At 43.7% G+C, this 20118-nt stretch overlaps 1 protein-coding gene across 1 annotated transcript in view; it reads left to right on the top strand.

Moving 5' to 3' along the window:
* myom3 (myomesin 3) overlaps positions 1 to 20118 on the top strand; it is a 90779-nt gene that overhangs the window by 59778 nt on the left and 10883 nt on the right. Inside the window, exons 23-29 of the mRNA XM_052036708.1 lie at positions 6571 to 6715; positions 8199 to 8258; positions 10458 to 10525; positions 10638 to 10748; positions 15328 to 15415; positions 16663 to 16701; positions 19709 to 19814. Coding sequence (XP_051892668.1) covers positions 6571 to 6715; positions 8199 to 8258; positions 10458 to 10525; positions 10638 to 10748; positions 15328 to 15415; positions 16663 to 16701; positions 19709 to 19814 — 617 coding nt within the window. The remainder of the gene's footprint in view (positions 1 to 6570; positions 6716 to 8198; positions 8259 to 10457; positions 10526 to 10637; positions 10749 to 15327; positions 15416 to 16662; positions 16702 to 19708; positions 19815 to 20118) is intronic.

Below are 20118 nucleotides of genomic sequence, written 5' to 3'. Positions count from 1 at the left end.
TCACCCCGTCAGGGGTCTCCCACAATGTTATAACCTCAGTTAGATCTTCCTTCAGCCTCTGTTGTTCCAAGAGGAAACAACACAGCCCGGCCAACCGTTACACCTGGCAAAACTCCCCCCCTGAAAACATCCTCCTAAGTCTCCCCTTTACCCTTGCTAGCAATAGCTCTTCTCTGTCAACGGGTCCTAGGAGTTTTGGTGGAATCTTCACCCTGCCCTCACAAAGATGTGTCGCTCACGCTAATTACATGGCGGTAATTGGTGAGATGGATCTCACAAAGTTCTGCACACACCATCAGTTTCTTCAAAATGTTGGTTAGTAGCATTAATGTTGTGGTTTACACAAGAAGGCAACTGGTAACATGATTTATAATCCAATGATCAGTGAACACCATTACAAGGTGCCTTTAATATGCAGAAGATATCATGAACTGATTCAATACTTGCAGCTAGCAATCTCACTATATATATCTCTGAATTCATTCCAATGCAAAGCTAAAATCTCCGTGGATACTTTATGATCTGATTTCACCACAGCTGTTGAAATGACCCTGGTTCCATGTTCTCTAACTTATTAGTTTCTCTTTCTTTCTCTTCCTGTTTCTCTTTCTTTCTCTTGATCTTTGTCCAAATTGTTAATCTATGTAACAAACAGTAAGGGTCCCAGCACTGATCCCTGTGATACACCACTGGTCACAGGCTTCCTTTCACATAAACAACTCTCCACTAAAACCCTCTGCATCTTATCCTTAAGTTAACTTTGGATTCAATTTGCTAACTTGCCCTGGCTCCCATGGGCTCTAACTTTTTGGACAACATTCCCACGTGGAACCTTGTCAAAGGCCTAACTGAAGTTCATTCAGATTACTGCATTTGGTTCAGGTTGGGTTGGGACATGTTCTTGGGATCAGATCAGATAATCCATGTTATGCAGGCAATGAATAAGGAGCACAAACAGGGATTGAGATAAAGCAAGGTACCGGTAGCCAGAGAGAGGGAGAGCCACTGTGTGTGTGTGTGTGTGTGTGTGTGTGTGTGTGTGTGTGTGTGTGTGTGTGTGTGTGTGTGTGTGTGTGTGTGTGTGTGTGTGTGTGTGTGTGTGCACGTGTGTGTGTATGCATATGTGCATGCATACACGTGTGTGTACATGTGCATGTGTGCATGTGTGTGTATGTGGGTGTCTGTGCGTGTGTGTGCATGTGTGTGTGCATGCATGCCTGGGACATTTGTGTGTGTGAGGAGGCCCAGTCTGGTCCCCTGGTTTATACCCAATCAGCCCTTCACTCAGTTTCCTCTCACACACTGCAGGTGGATTCACTTCACACCACAGGCCAGTTACCGAGTGTGACGAATCTGTCCAGTTCAGTTTATCAAGGCGGGGTACAACCAAGCACATATGTGTTCAACTCCTACTGTGTGCTGACCAGTGGACAGACAGCAGTGTCAGTGGGACAATAGTCTTGGGTGATGAGGGGTAACCAGCCAGAGCTGTTTCCCAATCCTAATTACTAGCCAGCATGATCCGGTGCAAGTAGTGTGCATGTGACTGGCCTGAGCCATGGGGTGGCACACAACACGCACTGATTAGACTCATATATACAAGGGCTCGCCAGATGCCACGGTAGAGGGTAACATGATTAAATGGCATGCTGGCAGCAGCTGGCAGCTACAGGGGAGATGGGGAGGAAATCAGCAGGAGAAAACTGCAGGAATTACAAACTGAAGTAGCCTGAGAGTTTGAGGGAGAGTTGTAAGTAGAACAGACCCACAGGTACAGCCAAGCCTTCAATCAAGAGGTTGTGTGATATGCCACTGTGATTATTCACGCAGAAAAACATTGAAAGATGAGGACGTGGCAGAACATAGAAACGGCATCAATTTGACTTCACTGAGGAAATTGATAAACTTCTGGGGAAAGTGAAAATTACTCAAGTCCCTTCACTGTCCTGGAACTCCCTCAAGGACTACACTGGTTCAAGAAGGCAGCTCACCACCTCCTCAAGGGCAGCTAGGGATGGGCAATTAAATGCTGGCTCAGCCTGTGAAGTCCACATCCCTTGGATGAATAAAAAAGTTCCTAGGGTTCCTTCCATACATATGAATCAAATACCATCTTGAGGCTGGTAATAGTTGTGTCCACTGGAACAGTAACGTCACTGTTAATAAGACCATATAATATAGGAGCAGAATTAGGCCATTCAGCCCATCATGTCTACTCTGCCATTCAATCATGGCTGATTTTTTTAATCCCATTCTCTCGCCTTCTCCCCATAACCCTTAACCCCCTCACCAATCAAGAACCTATCAACTTCTGCCTTAAATACACCCAATGACTTGGCCTCCACAGCCCTCTGTGGCAACGAATTCCACAGATTCACCGCCCTCTAGCTGAAGAAATTCCTCCTCATCTCAGTTTTAAAGGAACATCCCTTTATTCTGAGGCTGTGCCCTCAGATCCTAGACTCTCCCACTGATGGAAACATTCTCTCCACATCCACTCTATCCAGGCCTCTCAGTATCGGGTGGGTTTCAATGAGATCTCCCCTCATCCTTCTGAACTCCAGTGGATGATCCCTTGTTCATCTACATTGAATTTTGAGAACAACTGTTTTCACTACTGTCTTGTCAGGTCAATAGTGAGATGAGTTCTGAGCTCAACGATATCCTCCATCAGTTAATTTTTTTGCACATTGAGGTTTTTAAGTATTTTGTTGGGCAGTAGGAGCTAAAGTAGTTCAGGGAAGGGAACAGAGACTGACTGGTACAGACAAGCAGTGGGGTACTTCCTTAACCAATCAGTTCAATGGATTGTGAAACTAACTCCACACAGATTGACACGTATCTTTAAAATTGACCAGGTGACTTCAGGCACAAAAAGAGAATAAAGGGAAAGAAAGAGAGGATAGAATGTGGAAGTAAAAATATTACCTTTTAAACTTTCCAATAACAGGAGCCTAAATGTCCCAGACTTAAACTTCATGAGTTCTCACCTGGATAAGTTGACCAACAGGATACTTAGACTGAAATCAGCAATGCTTTCAGGCACAACACGGTAGCGTAGCGGTTAACATAACGCTATTACAGCGCCAGTGACCTGGGTTCAATTCCGGCCGCTGTCGGTAAGGAGTTTGTACGTTCTCCTCGTGTCTGTGTGTGTTTCCTCCGGGTGCTCCGGTTTCCTCCCACATTCCAAAGACGTACGGGTTAGGAAGTTGTGGGTATCTTATGTCGGTGCCGGAAGTGTGGCGACACTCGCGGGCTGCCCCCAGAACACTCTACGCAAAAGATGCATCTCACTGTGTGTTTCAATGTACATGTGACTGATAAAAAAATCTTATCTTATCTCATTTATCCATCACAGCAGCCTAACAGCTTCATGCTGTTCAACTTACCTCTGTGGGATGAGAGGCTGTGAGTTGTTACTTTTGCAAAGCCAACTTCTGAAGCAGCATATTTGCAGATTTTATACTTTGGGGGGGGTTTGTGGCATCACTGGCAAGACCCACGTTTACTGCCCTTCTCTAACTCCTCTGGGAAGGAGATAGATTGCTGCTTCCTTGAACTGCTGCAGTTCTTCAGTGAACTTCCTCCCAGAGGGTTGTTGGGCAGAGAGTTAGAATAAAGAACAGTCTCGATGCCTGAGCTGACCCTGATGCCAATCTAACTAATCCAATCCGCCTGAACATGGTCTGTTCCCTGCCAGGTTACGTCTGCCAAATGCTTCTTAAATGTTGCGATTATATCTGCTGCTCCACCTCCCATGGCAGCCTGTTCCAGGTGCCTCCCACTCTGGGTATCAAAAACTAGCCCCACACTTCTCCTTTAAACTTTCTCCCTCTCACCATAAACCCATGCCCTGCAGTATTTGACATTTCCACCCTGGGGAAAAAGACTCTGTCTGCCCTCTCTGCGTCCCTCATAATTTAATAAACTTCTATCAGGTCTTCCCTCAGCCACCGATGCTTCAGAGAAAACAACCCAAGTTTATCCAACCTTTTCTTATAGCTAACACACTCCAAAACAGGCAACATCCTGGTGAACCCCTTCTGCAACCTCTCCAACACGCCCGCATCCTTCCTACAGTGAGATTACGAGAATTACGCACAAATATGGCCTAACTAAAGTTTTATACAGCTACAACATGACTTTCCAACCTTCATACTCAATGCCCCGACCAATGAAGGTAAGCTCTTTCTCCCAGGGTGAAAATGGCTCACATGAGGGGGCATAATTTTAAGGTGATTGGAGGAAGGTATAAGGGGGATGTCAGCGGTAAGTTTTTTTTTACACAGAGAGTGGTGGGTGTGTGGAACACACTGTCGAGGGAGGTTGGGGGGCAGATACATTAGGGACATTTAAGAGACTCTTAGATAGACACATGAATGATAGAAAAATGGAGGGCTATGTGGGAGGGAAGGGTTAGATAGATCTTAGAGCAGGATAAAATGTCGGCACAACATTGTGGGCCAAAGGGCCTGTACTGTGCTGTGGTGTTCTATGTTCATGCCATACACCTTCTTTACCACCCTATCCACATGTTTAGCCATTTTCAATGACCTATGGACTTGCATCCCAAGATCCCTCTGTATATCAATGCTCCTGTATATTTTTCTCCCTAAATGCATCACCTAGAACGTGTCCAGACTAAACTCTATCTGCCATTTCTCTGCCCAAATTTCCAACTGATCTATATCCTGCTTCTTCTAGGATTTAGACCCAGTGACAATGAAAGAACAGTAATATATTTCCAAATCAGTGTGGTGTGAGGCACGGAGGGGAATCTGTCAGTGGTGGTGTTCCCATGCATCTCCACCCCTGTTCTTTTTGGTGATTGTGGATGCCGGTTTGGGAGATGCTGTCAGAAAAACCAGGGCAGGTAACTGCGGTGTGTTTTGTAGTTAGTACACACTGTAGTCACTGTAATCCATTGCTGGAGGGAATTAATGCCTTATAGATTTTAAAAAAGCTTTGGGATATCAAGAGGCAAGGTATTCATTGCAGGATCCCTAGCCCTTGGCCTATTCTTACAGCCATGCTATTTATGTGGCTGGTCCAGGTGAGTTTCTGGTCAATGGTGACTCCCAGAATGTGGATGGTGAAGGACTTGGCATTGATAATGTCAAGGACTGGTGGTTAGACTCTGCCTTGTTGGAGGTGATCATTGCCTGGCACTTTTGTGACAGGAATGTTATTTTACCATTTATCAGCCCACGCATGAACGTTGTCTCGGCCTTGCTACATGCAGGCATGGACTGCGTCAATGGAATTGACCACTCTGCGATCATCAGCAAACATCCCCACATCTGACCTTATGATGCAAGGAAGGTCAGCAGATGAAGCAGCTGAGGATGGTTGTGTGTAGGACACTCTCCTGGACTGCGGTGATTGAGCTGCAACAACCACAAGCATCTTCCTTTGTGCAAGTGATGACTCCAACTACTGGGAGCATTTTCCCTCTGATGCCCACTGACTTTAGCTTTACCAGGGCTCCTTGATGCCACACTTGATCAAATTCTGCCTTGATGTTAGGGGCAGGCACTCTCACCTCACCTCTGGTCCATGTTCGTTGCATTCCTATTGGGTCCATCCCATGAATGTTTTCAAAGAAAGGGCATTCCTGAAAATCACTGGGCTTTCTGGGAGAACAAAACCCTGCAGAAAATTAATCCAGGCATTGAACAAAATTGCGTGAATTTTAAAAATGTAATCAAATACATTTAATTGTTCACATTAGCAGAAGGTTCAGGGATCGCGGTCACGATTTAAAGGAGGGATGTGACAAAGAACCCTTTGATGCAGAGGGCAGTGGTGATCTGGGACTCACTGCCTATAGTGGGTGGGAAAACTGCCCGGGATCTGTGGAAGGGAAGTGCGCAGGCTGCTGAGGAAAAATAATTTGCAGGAGCAGGGAATGGGACAGAAGGGGCCAGGATCAGTTTGATGGGGCCAATGGCCTCCATGTGTGATTTAATCATTCTGTACTGAAGACAAGAAGTGGGAAGGTGATTGGAAACCTCCACCCACACATAGAATAAATTATAAAGAGCTTTGTAATGCTATGATGCTGTGAACTATTTCTGTCCACTTTGTGGTCCCTGAATCCACACCCTCTTCTGACTCTGATCCTACCCAGCACCATTTCCTTAGGGCCTCCACAAGGACATCCCAATTACTAACCATTTTGAACATGATCATCATGTTGTACGTAGGGCCCTGGGGATGGGTTCTAAATCTGTCTCGAATGGCAATTATTCAAGAAAGTAATAAAGCTCTGTCTCTATATCGGCATTCATGCGATCTTTGGAGGCTCCACAGCCATGTGCAGCCAGTGAAGGACCTTAGACGTGTGCCCTCTGGGAAAGGCAGCAGCTAATCTGTACACAGCAGTTCCCAGCAATGTGACCAAATTCATCTTAGAAATGTTGGCTGAGAGATGTGTGTCCTCCGGGAAAATTCAGTCAAGGACACATTGTAAGACAATAGGATAACATGAGGGGAAAAGATTGTCTGATGGAAATAAACATAAAAAAGTGTTTGAAAATGACAAGAAATAAGTTATTTTCCACACAGACTCACAAAATCAACTTTGATAAAGCCAAAGGACTTGTAGAAATGATCATTCAAAACTTCACTGAAGAAGACCAAGGCTCCTACACTGCCCAGCTACAGGATGGGAAAGCCAAAGGCCAGTTCACGTTGGTGCTGATTGATGACAGTAAGTTACCAGTCATGTATTGGATGCATCCATTTTCCTGTAGAGTCCCTTCACATTCACCAAACTCAGTCAACAGTGTGCTGAATTTATATGGTGTAACCCTATATCAAAGGAATAATCTTGCCTTCCCTTGGGTCCCACATGTTCATTTCAACAAGAAACCCCCTCGGTGCTGGGGTTACAGGACACAGAACAGTACAGCACAGGAACAGGCCCTTCCACCCACGAAATCCATGCTAAACATGATGCCAAATTAAACTAACAGCTTCTGCTTGATCCATATCCCTTCATGTGTCTACCTAAAAGCCTCTTAAACAGCTCTATCGTATCTGCCTCCACCACCAGCCCAGCAGCACATTTTAGGCAGCCACCACTCTCTGTGTAAAAAACATGCCCTGCACATCTCCTTTAAACTTTCCGCCTCTGACCTTAAAGCTATGCTATCTAGTATTTGACATTTCTACCCTGGGGAAAAAAGATTCTGTCTACCTACCTATGGCTCTGATAATTTTATAAACTTCTGTCAGGTCTCCCCTCAGCCTCTGCCGGTCCAGAGCAAACAACCCAAGTTTGTACAACCTCTCCTTATAGCTACTACACTCTAATCCAGGCAGCATCCTGGTGAACCTCTTCTGCGCCCTCTCCAAAGCTTCCACATCCTTCCTGTAATAGGATGTCAAGAACTGCACACAATACTCCAAGTATGGCCAAATGAAATTTTTATACAGCTGCAACATGACTTCCTGACTCTTGTACTCAGTGCCCTGACCAATGAAGGCAAGCAGGGCGTATGCTTTCTTTACCACCCTATCTACTTCTGTTGCTGTTGCTGTTGGACTTGGACCCCATGAGTACTACTAAATGTCCTGCCATTAACTCTATACTTTCACCTAATATTTAACCTCCCAAAATGCAACACCTCACACTTGCCCAGATTATACTTGACCTGCCATTTCTCTGTCCATATAGAGTTATAGAGTAATACAGCACGGAAACAGGCCCTTCAGCCCAACTCATCCATGCTGACCATGGTGCCCACCAAGCTAGTCCCACTTGCCCACGTTTGTCCCTCTAAACCCCTGCTGTCCTTGTACCTATCCAAATTTCTTTCATCCAGATATCTGCAACTGATCCGTATCCTGCCGTGTCCTTTAACAATCTTCCACATTATCCACAATTTCACCAATCTTTGTGTCATCTGCAAACTTACTAACCAACCCATCTACGATTTCATCCAGGTCATTTATATACATCACAAACAGCAGAGGTCCCAGCACTGATCCCTGCGGAACACCACTGGTCATAGACCTCCAGCCAGAATAACACCCTTTGAATTCTCAGTAAGCCAGTATTTCTGCCTCATTCTCCCTCATGTTGTACGGGGATAGAGGAGTTGAGGGAGTTCTATTGACTACTCAACCAACTGAACCCAAGCAAAATATTTTTTTTAATCCATTGGAATGTCTTGCTTTGTTCTTTTCAGAGTTCCGAGGCATTTTATCACAGTGTGATTTCCAAAGGTATGAGTGGAAGAGAAAACAAGGTAACAGAGTCCAGAATGTCAGCAACTTTATCTGTGTGTTGTTACATTGCGGGTGAAGAGCCTCCTCAAGGTCAGCAGACATGTGGTCACTGATTTATACCGTTATGTTACAACTCACTCCATGTTGGCACCGGTGGGAGGTGCTCACAATGTGGAAGTGATTGTTCTGCAGAGAAAGATTTTGTATCTATTTTAACCAAGTGAAATGATTGAAGGAAGGATGTTACTCATAGAAAGTTTCCAGTCCAGCTTAGTTTGGCAATGAACCTCAAGAGATACAAACAGAGATTTACAAAATCGCTTTTTATTCTCAGAACCTTATTAGTTACAAACTCTTGATATTTACTTTAGGAGACAAGCCCTTCTGCATCAACTTCCCTCAGGTCTCCCCTCAGGAAACTCCATCTGCCATTTCTCTGCCCACATCTACAACTGATCTATATCATGTTGTAGATATCCCTCCCAAAGTCCCTTGAGAATTTGGTGGTGGGTGACTTGGGCCTCTGCAGACAGTGAACTGTATGGGGTGGTGAAGGGGAGGGTGGTGTGGGGGTGGGGGGGTTGGACTCATGCCAGTCAAAGGCCAGTTAAGAGCCAACCACATTCATGGTGGGTCTGGACTCACATAAAGAGGGCAACAGCTGGTTTCCTCCCTACAGACCTGATGGGTTGTGAGATAAAATCAGAAAATGCTGAAAACACTCAGCTGGTCAGGCCATAACTGTGGGAAGAGAAACAGAGCCAATGTTTCAGGTTAAAGACCCTTCCTCGGAACTGGGAAGGAGGTAAAAGAAGCTCATTAAGCTACAGGGAGTGGGGAGAGGTAGGAGAACTATCCGAGACACCCCCCTTCCCCCACTTTCTGATTTCACTTTAGATTTCTAGCACTTGCAGTTTGTTTGATGATAATTTGGCAGCTTCATGGTCTTCATTACTGATACTGGCTTTGTAAAATTCTAGATTATTTAATTAGCGAAATTTTACATTCCCTTGTAGTCATGATAGGACTTAAACTCACACTGACAGATCTTTAACCCAGGCCTTTGGTGTGTTTGTCCAAGCACAATTCTAAAAACAGGTGCGCAAATACCTTGTCCCAGATAATTGTACAAAAATATCCTGAAATATCTCAAAGTGTGTTTCAGCCAATGAGGTAGTACTATTGAACTGTAGCTGCTGCTGTAATGTAAATGCCAGGGCCATTTTATGCACAGCAAGCTCCCATAAACAGAATGTAATAATGGCCAGATAATGTGTTGTTATGAAATTGAACGAGAGATAGCCATCAGCCAGGGCACCAGGGAGACTCCCCACCCTGCTTCAAATAAGGGAAGGGGATCTTTCAAGTTGACCTAAGGGGCCAGATGAGCAGAGTTCAGAGGAACCAGTTTAATGGGTTGTGAGCAATGTCTTGATTATTGATCTCTCAATCTACCTCGTTGCGGCTGTTGCACCTACAGTCTCCTGCACTATCTCTGTAACTGTAACACTATATTCTGCATTCTGTTGTTTTCTTTTCTTGTGTACTACCTTGATGTACTTGTATATGGAATGATCTGTCTGGATGGAGACAAACTGAGTTTTTCAGTATATCTCGGTACAGGTGACAATAATAAACCAATTATCAATTATTGTAAAAATGGCAGACTGTGTTCATCAGGTCTTGCTACGGTCTCCTGGTTACACTAATGCCTCAAGTTTTGCAGCCACTCACTGCCTGTACTTTGGGCACTAACCAGCTTCCAGCCGTCCGGGAGAATGGTACCTGTCACATGGGTAATGAGTCTCTGAAACGGCCATTGGGTTCCCTGCAAATTCCAACCTCCCCCACTGCAAATTGTTATGTTCCCATGGTGACTGACACTGGCTGAAGATCAGGTCTACAAAGAGCCCATGGGAACCTGGGTTCCGAAAATCTGGCCGGTGTCTCAGGTCAGCACTGCTACCTCACCCCTCAGCACTCACCCCTCACCCCGCCCCCACCCACACCTCCCACACCACCCCCACCTCCTACCCCATCCCCACCTCTACCCACCCTTTACTCCTACATCAACCCCCTGCCTCTCAACACCACTCCCATTCCCCTGCCTCCCACCACTGCCTTTTTCTCCGTCTGCAGAAAAACTTCAACACTTCAATTGTTTCAACGTTCTGTTTTTATTGTATTTAAATTTCAAACTTATTCATCCAAAATTCCAGGGCCTTACTTTGAGAAATACTTGGAGTGGGAGGTGACAGAAGACTGTAACGTCATCCTCACCTGCAAGGTATTAAAGAGTTTTGGAAAAGATCATTTCTTGAAGCTTAAATATAATCATCAAGTAGAAGAGCTGGTGTGATGTTCAGACTTAATTTCTGTTTGGTCTGCACGTTAAACAGGTGACAAACACAAAGACCCAGACCAACATTACATGGAGCAAAGATGGGAAGCAAATCACAGATGGCACGTACGATCCAAGGACGGGCATCAGTTCCCTCTCAATTTCACAGGTGATGAAACAATGACATTACTTTGCTGGTCCTTGCTCCTGATTGTGGTCGACACACTTGCTTAAACTATTTACAATGTAGTTGCTGCCCAGCAGCACAGTACAGGAAGTGTCTAGACTTATAAACTTCTATCAGGTTTCCCCTCAGCCTCCGTCGCTCCAGAGAAAACAACCCAAGTTTGTCCAACCTCTCCTTATAGCTCATGCCCTCTAATCCAGGCAGTATCTTGGTGAACCTCTTCTGCATCTTCTCCTCCAGACTCCAGCATTGGCAGTCTCTTGTGTCTCCAGTGTCGAGACTTGTTTTAATTTTCTCATGTTTTTAACTTCCCCGAAGGATGGGCAACAAAGACCACACGGCAGTGTTGAAATGTTCCTTTGATGTCTCCAAATTTGTGTTGCTTGATGTTTATAGCTCAATGTCTGGTCCTCATGCGCTGATGACTCGTATCTGAAGAGGAATCATAATGTTGCAGCTTTATAAAACTCTAGTTAGGCCACATCTGGAGTTTTGCATTCAGTTCTGGTCGCCCCATTACAGGAAGGATGTGGAGGCTTTGGAGAGGGTGCAGAAGACGTTTATCAGGATGCTACCTGGATTAGAGGGCATGTGCTATAAGGAGAGGTTGGACAAACTTGGGTTGTTTTCTCTGGAGCAGCAGAGGCTGAGAGGAGAAGTTTATACCCACTCCCTTTTGCACTTACTAAATTGAGTAAACATATGACTAACGCAATAGTTAAACATACAATCCGAATATGGTTTCAATTCCGTAAATTCTTTGGATTGAATAAATTTAACTTATCAAGCTCCATTCAATCTAATTTTTTCTTTCAACCATCCAGAATCGACTCAGCTTTTTCTTTATGGAAAATGAAGGGAATAACATGTTTCTGTGATTTATTCATTGATAACTGATTTTTATCTTTCGAACAGTTGTCTAATAAATACAATTTGCCTAGATCACACATTTTTCGATACTTAGATAAGAAATTTTGTAAAAGTTACTATGTCTTCTTTTCCGACTCCGTATAAAATTGAAATTACAGAAAAAATTTTAGGTTTTAATCCCTATCAGAAGGGCTTGATAGCAATAATTTATGATCTAATTATGAAAATATGTCCAGAGACACTTGATAAAATTAAGAATGAATGGGAAAGAGAACTTCAGATACTTTTACCCACAGAGACATGGAAGAAAATTCTTCAATTAATTAATACATCTTCAATATGTGCCAGACACTCTTTGATACCATAGTTCACGGGATCCATATGTTGAAGGATAAGTTAGCCCATTTTTATCACCATATAAATCCAATATGTGACAGATGTAATTTGGCGGTTGCTTCCCTGACACAAATGTTTTGGTCCTGTCCTCTTTTGGAAAAATATTGGAAAGACGTTTTTAATATTATTTCAACTGTACTGAATATTGATTTACAACCTTACCCAATCACTGCAATTTTTGGGCTACCAATGATGGAATCTGGCCACTTATCTGCTGCTGCTTGTCGTATGATTGCCTTTGCTACATTAATGGCCAAGCGATCCATTTTGTTTAAATGGAAGGATCCAATACCTCTCACCGCTTTTCAATAGTTCTCTCAAACTATATCATGTTTAAACTTAGAAAAAATTAGGAGTGGCACTGTTGATCCTTCGCTTAAATTTGAGGAAGTTTGGAGTCCATTCATTCAATATTTTCATATGATATAGATCCCTTTTCAATAATCTTTGAACTTAGAGGAGCAGAGTTGACGACACAATAATGCTCTTTGTTCATCGAGAAATGTCAGTCCAGATTTTATTTCTTCTGAAATTTATTTCTAGTTTGTTTCGTTTTATTACTTACATTTTTTTTCAATTTGGGTTTTTTTTATATAATAAAACTTTTTTCTTTTTCGTTTTGATTGTTTTTTACAATATATTCATTTACTAAGAAACCGTGGGGCTTAGAATATACCTTTTTTTGTTCTTTATGACTATATATGTCATGATTGCCCTCCCAATCTCTTTGTATTACGTGTAGAATTACCGATGTTATATGTATTATTCTGCATTAATTTGAAAATTAATAAAAAGATTGAAAAAGAAAGAAAGAAGTTTATAAAGTTATGAGAGGCATAAATAGAGCAGACAGTTCCCAGGGTTGAAATGTCTAATACCAGAGGGCGTGCATTGAAGGTGGTGGGGGGGTAAGTTCAAAGGAGATGTGCGGGGCAAATTTTTTACCCAGAGAGTGGTGGTTGCCTGGAATGTGCTGCCAAGGGTGGTAATGGAGGCAGATATGATAGAGGTGTTTAAGAGGCTCTCAGACAGACACATGGATGTGCGGAGATGGAGGGATATGGATCATGTGCAGGCAGAAGGGATTGGGTGCCATTAGCTTAATTAGTTCAGCACAACATCACGGGTGGAGGAACCTGTTCCTGTGCTGCATTGTTCTATGTTCTATATTCTATTGTTCTAAAGTACGACAAGAACGTTTATTCTGAATAATGTGAAATCACAAAAAAACACTTGTCTCACCCGACCAGTTAGTTCAAAGGTTGCTGATGTAGAAGGATCTTTATCAATAAAATTGCAAGTGTTTTATTCAAAATATTCTCCTCTCCTTAGTCCTCCATAGTGGCACAGCTGGTGGAGCCACTGCCTCACAGCTCCAGGGACACAGATTCAATCCTGACCTTTGCTGCTGTCTGTGCGGAGTTTGTATGTTCTCACTGTGACTGTTGGGTTTTCTCCAGTTGCTCTGGCCTCCTCCCACATCCCAAACACATGCGGGTTGGATAACTGGCCACTGCAAATTGTCCCTAGTGTGTAGATGAGTGGTAGGATCTAGGGGGAGTTGATGGGCAATGGGATGGGATGGGATGGGTCTTTGAGCTGGCATGGACTTGATAGGCCAAATGGCCTCCTTCTGTGATGTAAAGAATATGGAAACAGTTCTAATGCAGTGGAAAAGGAAGAGTAAATAAATGCTGTTGACTCTCAGCAGGTCAGCCAGCATCGGCAGAGGTGGGATGGACTGAACGTTTCAGGTCAATGACCTTTCTGTTATTGAGGAAGCTTTGGGACTTACCCCATCACTGCTCTCCATTCCCTGAGGAACTGAGGGCAGTCTGCGAATTTCCACGTGAAGTTCTGGTCATACGCCTTCTGCCACCTGTGCTCCAACACCAGACCCTCGCCGAGTCCATCAAAGGAAGTCACCTCAGCCCATGGGCAATCTGCATGGATGTTCTGGGCCAATTTGGTCCCAGTGCAGAGGCTGCTCCTCGATTCACATCAACAGGGGGAGCAGCTTTGAGGGACGTCGGCAAGAATGGGTTTATTTATTTATATTCTTTTAAAGTTTGTATATTTTGAAGTGTTTTGAGTGGTTTTAAGTGTTTTGAGATGTTCTTAAAGAGTCAGGGAGAGAGTCATACAGCACAGAAACAGGCTCTTCAGCCCAACTGGTCCATGCTGACCAAGATGCCCATCTAAGCTTGTCCCATTTGCCTGCATTTGGCCCATGTCCTGCTAAACCTTTGCTATCCATGTACCTGTCCAAGTGTCTTTTAAATGTTGACCAACACCCAAAATGCTGGAGGAACCCAGTGGGTCAGGCAGCATCTATGCCTTATGTTGTTAATGTTTAAACTTTTTAAAAAATTAATCTTTGAATGTTTTTTATTAGTTTCACCACATATAATCATCCTGTGTTAGAAACAGGAGTTGGTTACTCTTAACCCTCCTGCTCCTCCCTTGAGTGTGACTGAGCTGTCAGCTCAATCCCACATTCCCAGTAACCTTTCACTCCTTCTGTTATCGAGAATCTATCTACACCTGCCTTCAAGATATCCAAAGAGGGCTTCCACTGCCCTCCAAAGAGGACTTTGCAAACAGTGACCGCAATTCAGTAAGCTTTGAGGTAGTCATGGGAAAGGATAAGTTTGGACTTAAAGTTAGGATCTTAAATTGGGGGAGGGCTGATTTCAATCATATAAGACAGGATCTGGTGAAAGTAGATTGGTAGCAGCTGCTGGAGAAAACACATCCGATGAGTGGGGGCCATTTCAGAGCGAAATATGGAGGGTTTAGAGTCAGCATGTCCCTGCGAGGATAAGAGACAAAGACGGTCAGATTAGGCAACCTTGGTTCACAGAGGAAATTGAGGGCTTGACCAGGAAAAAGAAAGAAGAGTATGTCAGGTACAGGAAATTGTTATCAAGTGAGGCCTTTGAGGTTTATAGAGGATACAGGAGAAATCATAAAAAGCATTTAGGAGAGCAAAAAGGGGACTTAAAATTTAAAGAAAATCCCAAAGCCTTTTATAAATACATTAGAAGCAAGAGGGTAGCCAGGGAAAGAGTGGGTGCCCTCAGGTACCAAAAGGGAAGGGTTTGTGCATGGGAAATCCTGCCTCACAAATCTGAGACACAAGGGATTCTGCAGATGCTGAAATCTTGAATCTTCAATGCACATCCCAATTACAAGTACAGCCTTCCTTGGACTGGGAGATTATGATAAGGAAAATCCCAACCCTTGTCTTCCATTGCATTTTCTTTTTGAGTTTACAAAATCATTTCTTTTCTAGACCACCGAAAAAGACAAAGGAGTTTACAAAGTGACAGTAGCTGATGACAGAGGAGAGGATTCAAGTGTTCTGGAGATGCGTAATCAAGGTATATTTTTAATTAAAGCCTTGATGTTCTTGGAGGCATATATCTCATTGAAGGAAGGGCGGTAGAGACTGATGCTGTGGGTCCTTTAGTGCTGAGGGGGTGCAGCTAAGGGAAGCCTCCCTCTCAGTGTAAATTACAGGCAGTCCCGAGTTACGGCAGGGTTCTGTTCCTGAGAACTGTTCGTGACCCGAACTGTCTGTAAGTCGGAAATGAACAGAAACAGTTTGAGGGAGAGGATCACAGAAACAGTAGAGGGGGAGAGTAAGAAGGCGCGGGAAGGGTGGCTGCCAGCTGGCCTCACTAACTCCGTGAGTGATCTGCTCAGCACTCCCAGCTCTGCTCTGCCCCACCCAGCCGCCGGTTGTTGAGGCTTGCTCACATGTAGGGTGGTGGGGTGGGGAGAGAAGGCTCGTGGAAAGGCCTCATTCCCACCCAGCAGAAGAAAGCGAAAAACAGAAGGAAATCTGAAAGAAAAGAGAATGGTGGAACTGCTCAACAGTTCGGGCAGCATCTCTGGAGAGGGAAATGATATTAATGTTTCAGTACATTAATATTAATATGCTGTCAGTTTACAATTATCCACTTAAAGTCAGTCTGGGAACTTCTTGAGTATGAGTGGATGCAGGTCTCTCTGTTAATAATGGAATCCCAGACACTAACACCTTGTCTTTATCATGCACTTCTTACTGTGCAAAACATCCCGGGTGCTTCATAGAAATGTTTCACACTAAGGCCATGCCACATGAACAGATGTAGGGCAGGGGACTGAAAGCTTGGTCAAAGAGCATGGTTTCCAGAGGCATCTCTGAGGACAGAGAGATATAATGGAGGGGGGTTGAGGGAGGGAATTTCAGAGCTCGGTGCCCAGGCAGATGTAAGGGTGGTCGTGGCAGAGCCATTAAACTTACGGATGATCAGTTTGGAGAATTGCAAAGATCTGAGAGGGTATAAGGCTGGCAGAGGTTACAGTGCGGGATCTAAAAATAAGAACGTAAACGGTGGTTACAGCAGGTTCTGGAACCTTAGAAATGAAGTTGGGTTTCGAGCTGGGCCTGAGGTCACAACTTTATTTACTTTTGGAAACAAGTTCTGGAGCTAGCCACATTTTTAAATGCTAATATTATTTGCATATCAAAACTAGTAACCTAGAAAGCTCTAAGTTTGATCGATTTACTGTTTTCTAATGTGCCATGATGGTAACATCAGAAGCCAATTTCTGCTTTCACTGTGCCTCTAATTTATTGCAGTGTTTGACGACATTCTCCAGGAAATCTGCAGAATTGGTGGTGAGTAATCTGAAACAAAAGATAAGCTTGCATTTATTTAGAGCCTTTCATCGTCTCATGATGTCTCTGTTTACAATCAGTGAAATATTTTATCTTCATCCTAATGTTCTGTGCTGTTCACCTAACTGTGGTAGTGATTAACACCATCGACCAGGCCCTGGGTCAGGAGGTTTCTCCTTGGCTCCCACTGGATGTACTGAAATACAAAAAAATGCAAACGATGGAAATCTGAAATAAAATCACAAAATGCCAGAAACACCCAGCGCAGTGTTGTGGAGCAAGAAACAGAGTTAATGACGCAGGTCAATGAAAGGTCCCTCGGGTACATTGAATGATGCTGCGTGGCAGTGTCTCTGGTGGTGTGTCACTGTTCTTGACCCAACCGATCAGCCTGCCCCGTCGTCCCTCCACTCTGCCCCCTTCAATGACGCTGCCCAAGTTGGTCCCACTCACCACGGTGAGCACATTTCTCCAGTGGGTCTCCTCTCAATCCCACAGTAGTCATCCTCAGAGCACCCAAGGCCTACCTTCCTTCCTCTGATCCTTACCATTTATATTTTGATTTATTACTATCTTCTATTTATGAATTGTAGTCTTGGATCATTTAAAGTCATCTTCTCTCTGTTAACCCTACCAAATCCTTTAAAACTCAATTAAGAGGCTCTTGGATAGGCACATGAATATGCAGAGAATGGATGGATATGGACCATGTGCAGGGAGAAGGGATTAGTGTAATTAGGCATCATTAGTTTAATTAGTTCAGCACAACATCGTGGGCTGAAGGGCCTGTTCCTGTGCTGCACTGTTCTGCCTTCTTTGTTCTATGTTTAATCAAGGAACTCCATTCCATTCTCTTCTCTAAGCAGCTCCTGATGAATCTATCCTTTCCTCTGAGTCCGTTCTGCGCTGTCTCCAATACCTTGGCATTCATTTTCTGATAGCGAGGCCAGAACCGTGAACAATGCCCCAAGTGTGGGCTGACCAAAGTTCAATGTAACTTACTTTCAAATTCAATTTCCATTATCTTTTTGTTCCTTAACCCACAGTAATACTTTAGTGATTCATATGTTTAAGTCTACACATCACTTTGTCTTTTGACCTTATTTATAGCCTTTGAAGCAGGTTCTCACTCATAACTACCTTGGGTGTGTGGCTCATGTAGATCAGGATCACTGGACATAAAAACAGATGCTGGGAATAGTCAGCTAGTCAGACAGCATCTGTGGAAAGAGAAAAACACAGTTAATGCTTCAGGTCTGAGACCCTTAATTCACTGGACATGGCAGAAGGTTCTCACTTTGAACACATACAGTTGAGCAGTAGGAGGTACAGAAGCCTGAAGTCCCACATCACCAGGTTCAAGAACAGCCACTTCCCTTCGACCATTCAGTTCTTGAACCAATCGACAAAAGCCTAATCACTACAGTTCAGCAACACAATGACTTCTAGTAACACAAGTGTCCGTCACACAACATATCAGTTGTTCTCACAGCTAAATGCCAATATGTTTCAAAGGATATTAATGAAATATCAGCTTACTGCTGATTGGTATCTCTGGTCAGTTACAACCCTGATCAAGATGGACTTTGTCTTTTATTGTTCTAATTGTGTTCTTTCTTGTTTCATTTATGTTTATGTTTTTCTTGTGAATGCTGCTTATCTGATGCCGTGTGCCTGTGATGCTGCTGCAAGTAAGTTTTTCATTGCACCTGTGCACACATGGACTTGTGCATCTGACAATAAACTCAACTCTGACTTTGACTTTGACCTTAAAGAAGTTGGCACTACCTGGGGATGCTCATCAGAAAAATCTCAGTCGTTTTGTTGGCAGTTTTAATTTCTTTCAACACAGTTTTAAAAATGCTTGAAGTTGGACAAAGAGGTTGGTCTTCTCTCCACTAACGTTAATAATTCAACTGGAGCTTTGATTTTGTCCATCCGAATGTTGACGTGTGAAATTGTTCTGTTGCCTGTCTTGGGAGCAAAATTGAGCTGGCAGGAAGACAACAATTATTTGTATTTATTTGGTGCCTTTAACTTGTCCCAAGTCACTTCAGTGAACAGTTGTCAAAATAAACTTGACACTGAACTATATAAATAGAGAATGAAGACCAACAAAATTGCAGATGCTGGAAATCTGAAGCAAAAGCTGGAAGCAGGTCAGACCTGACACATTAACTCTGTTTCTGTCTCTACAAATGCTGCTGAACCTGCAGGTATTTCAGGCACTTTTTGTTTTGTTAGATGAAGAGATATTCGGGCAAGTGACCAAAAACTTGGGCAAAGAGCTAAGGTTTAACTTGAGTTTACTGACACAGTATTACTTGAAGCAGTAACAACTTCTAGTAACACGAGTGTCCGTCACACAACATATCAGTTGTTCTCACAGCTAAGTGCCAATAAGTGTCAAAGGATGTTGATGAAATATCAGCTTACTGCTGATTGGTATCTCTGGTCAGTTACAACCCCGATCCCCAGAGAACGGGTTGGTTTTTCATATATAGAGTCATACAGCAGGGAAACAGGCCCTTCGGCCCATTGAGTCCATGCCAACCATCAAGCACCCATTTATACAATCTTCATTCTATTCTTTCCACATTCCCCTCAGCTCCCCCAGATTCCACCACCACCTACGCTACAGGTAATTTACAGCGGCCAATTAACCCTCCAACCCGTATGACTTTGGGATGTGGAAGGAAACCAGAGCACTGGGTGGGGGGTGGGGAGGGTGGAGGGGGAGGGGAAAGCCACACAGCCACAGGGAGAACGTGCAAACTCCACACAGACAGCACCGGAGGTCAGAGTTGAACCTGGGTGACTGGAGCTGTGAGGCAGCCGCTCCACCAGTTCCAGGATTTGCAGCTTTAGCTAATTACCAGTGAGGTACCTGTTAGGCCTTTAATGCAGTTGAGAGACTGGTGTTCCCTCACTGTGCATCACTTTGAGGAGGAATGTGAATGATTTTAGATAAAAATACTTCCTATCACCAGTACCTTCTCTCCCGCAGGTACTTCAGCTTCGGAATTGAAAGTACAACCAACTGCTGAGGGAATAAAGCTTTATTCCTCACTGAAGTACAACATGGACTACATGAAAAAATCGTGGTACTTAAAGTAAGTGACATCCTCTGAAGTGCATCCAACATCGACTGTCCATCTTCCTCCACAGATGCTGCCTGACCCACCGAGTTCCTCCAGCATCTTGTGTGTTGTTCCTCTGAACAAACTCCATAAATAGAGCTTCCAGTGAAAATTTAAAAACAAAACTTTTGCTGAATTTGGTAGGTGGTTAATGTTGACCTCAAATGATTGAGTTAAAGATCCTGTCATTAGCAATATCTAGTTGTCCAGGATTTCAGTGGAACATTGGATGTAATTTTCTCCTTTGTGTGCAAGTGCACGTGTATGGAATGAGACA

Source organism: Pristis pectinata, chromosome 22 (genome assembly GCF_009764475.1).
Source record: "Pristis pectinata isolate sPriPec2 chromosome 22, sPriPec2.1.pri, whole genome shotgun sequence".
Classification (NCBI taxonomy): domain Eukaryota; kingdom Metazoa; phylum Chordata; class Chondrichthyes; order Rhinopristiformes; family Pristidae; genus Pristis; species Pristis pectinata.
The sequence above is the reverse complement of the archived record's forward strand: the minus strand, read 5'-3'. Positions and strand labels throughout refer to the sequence as shown.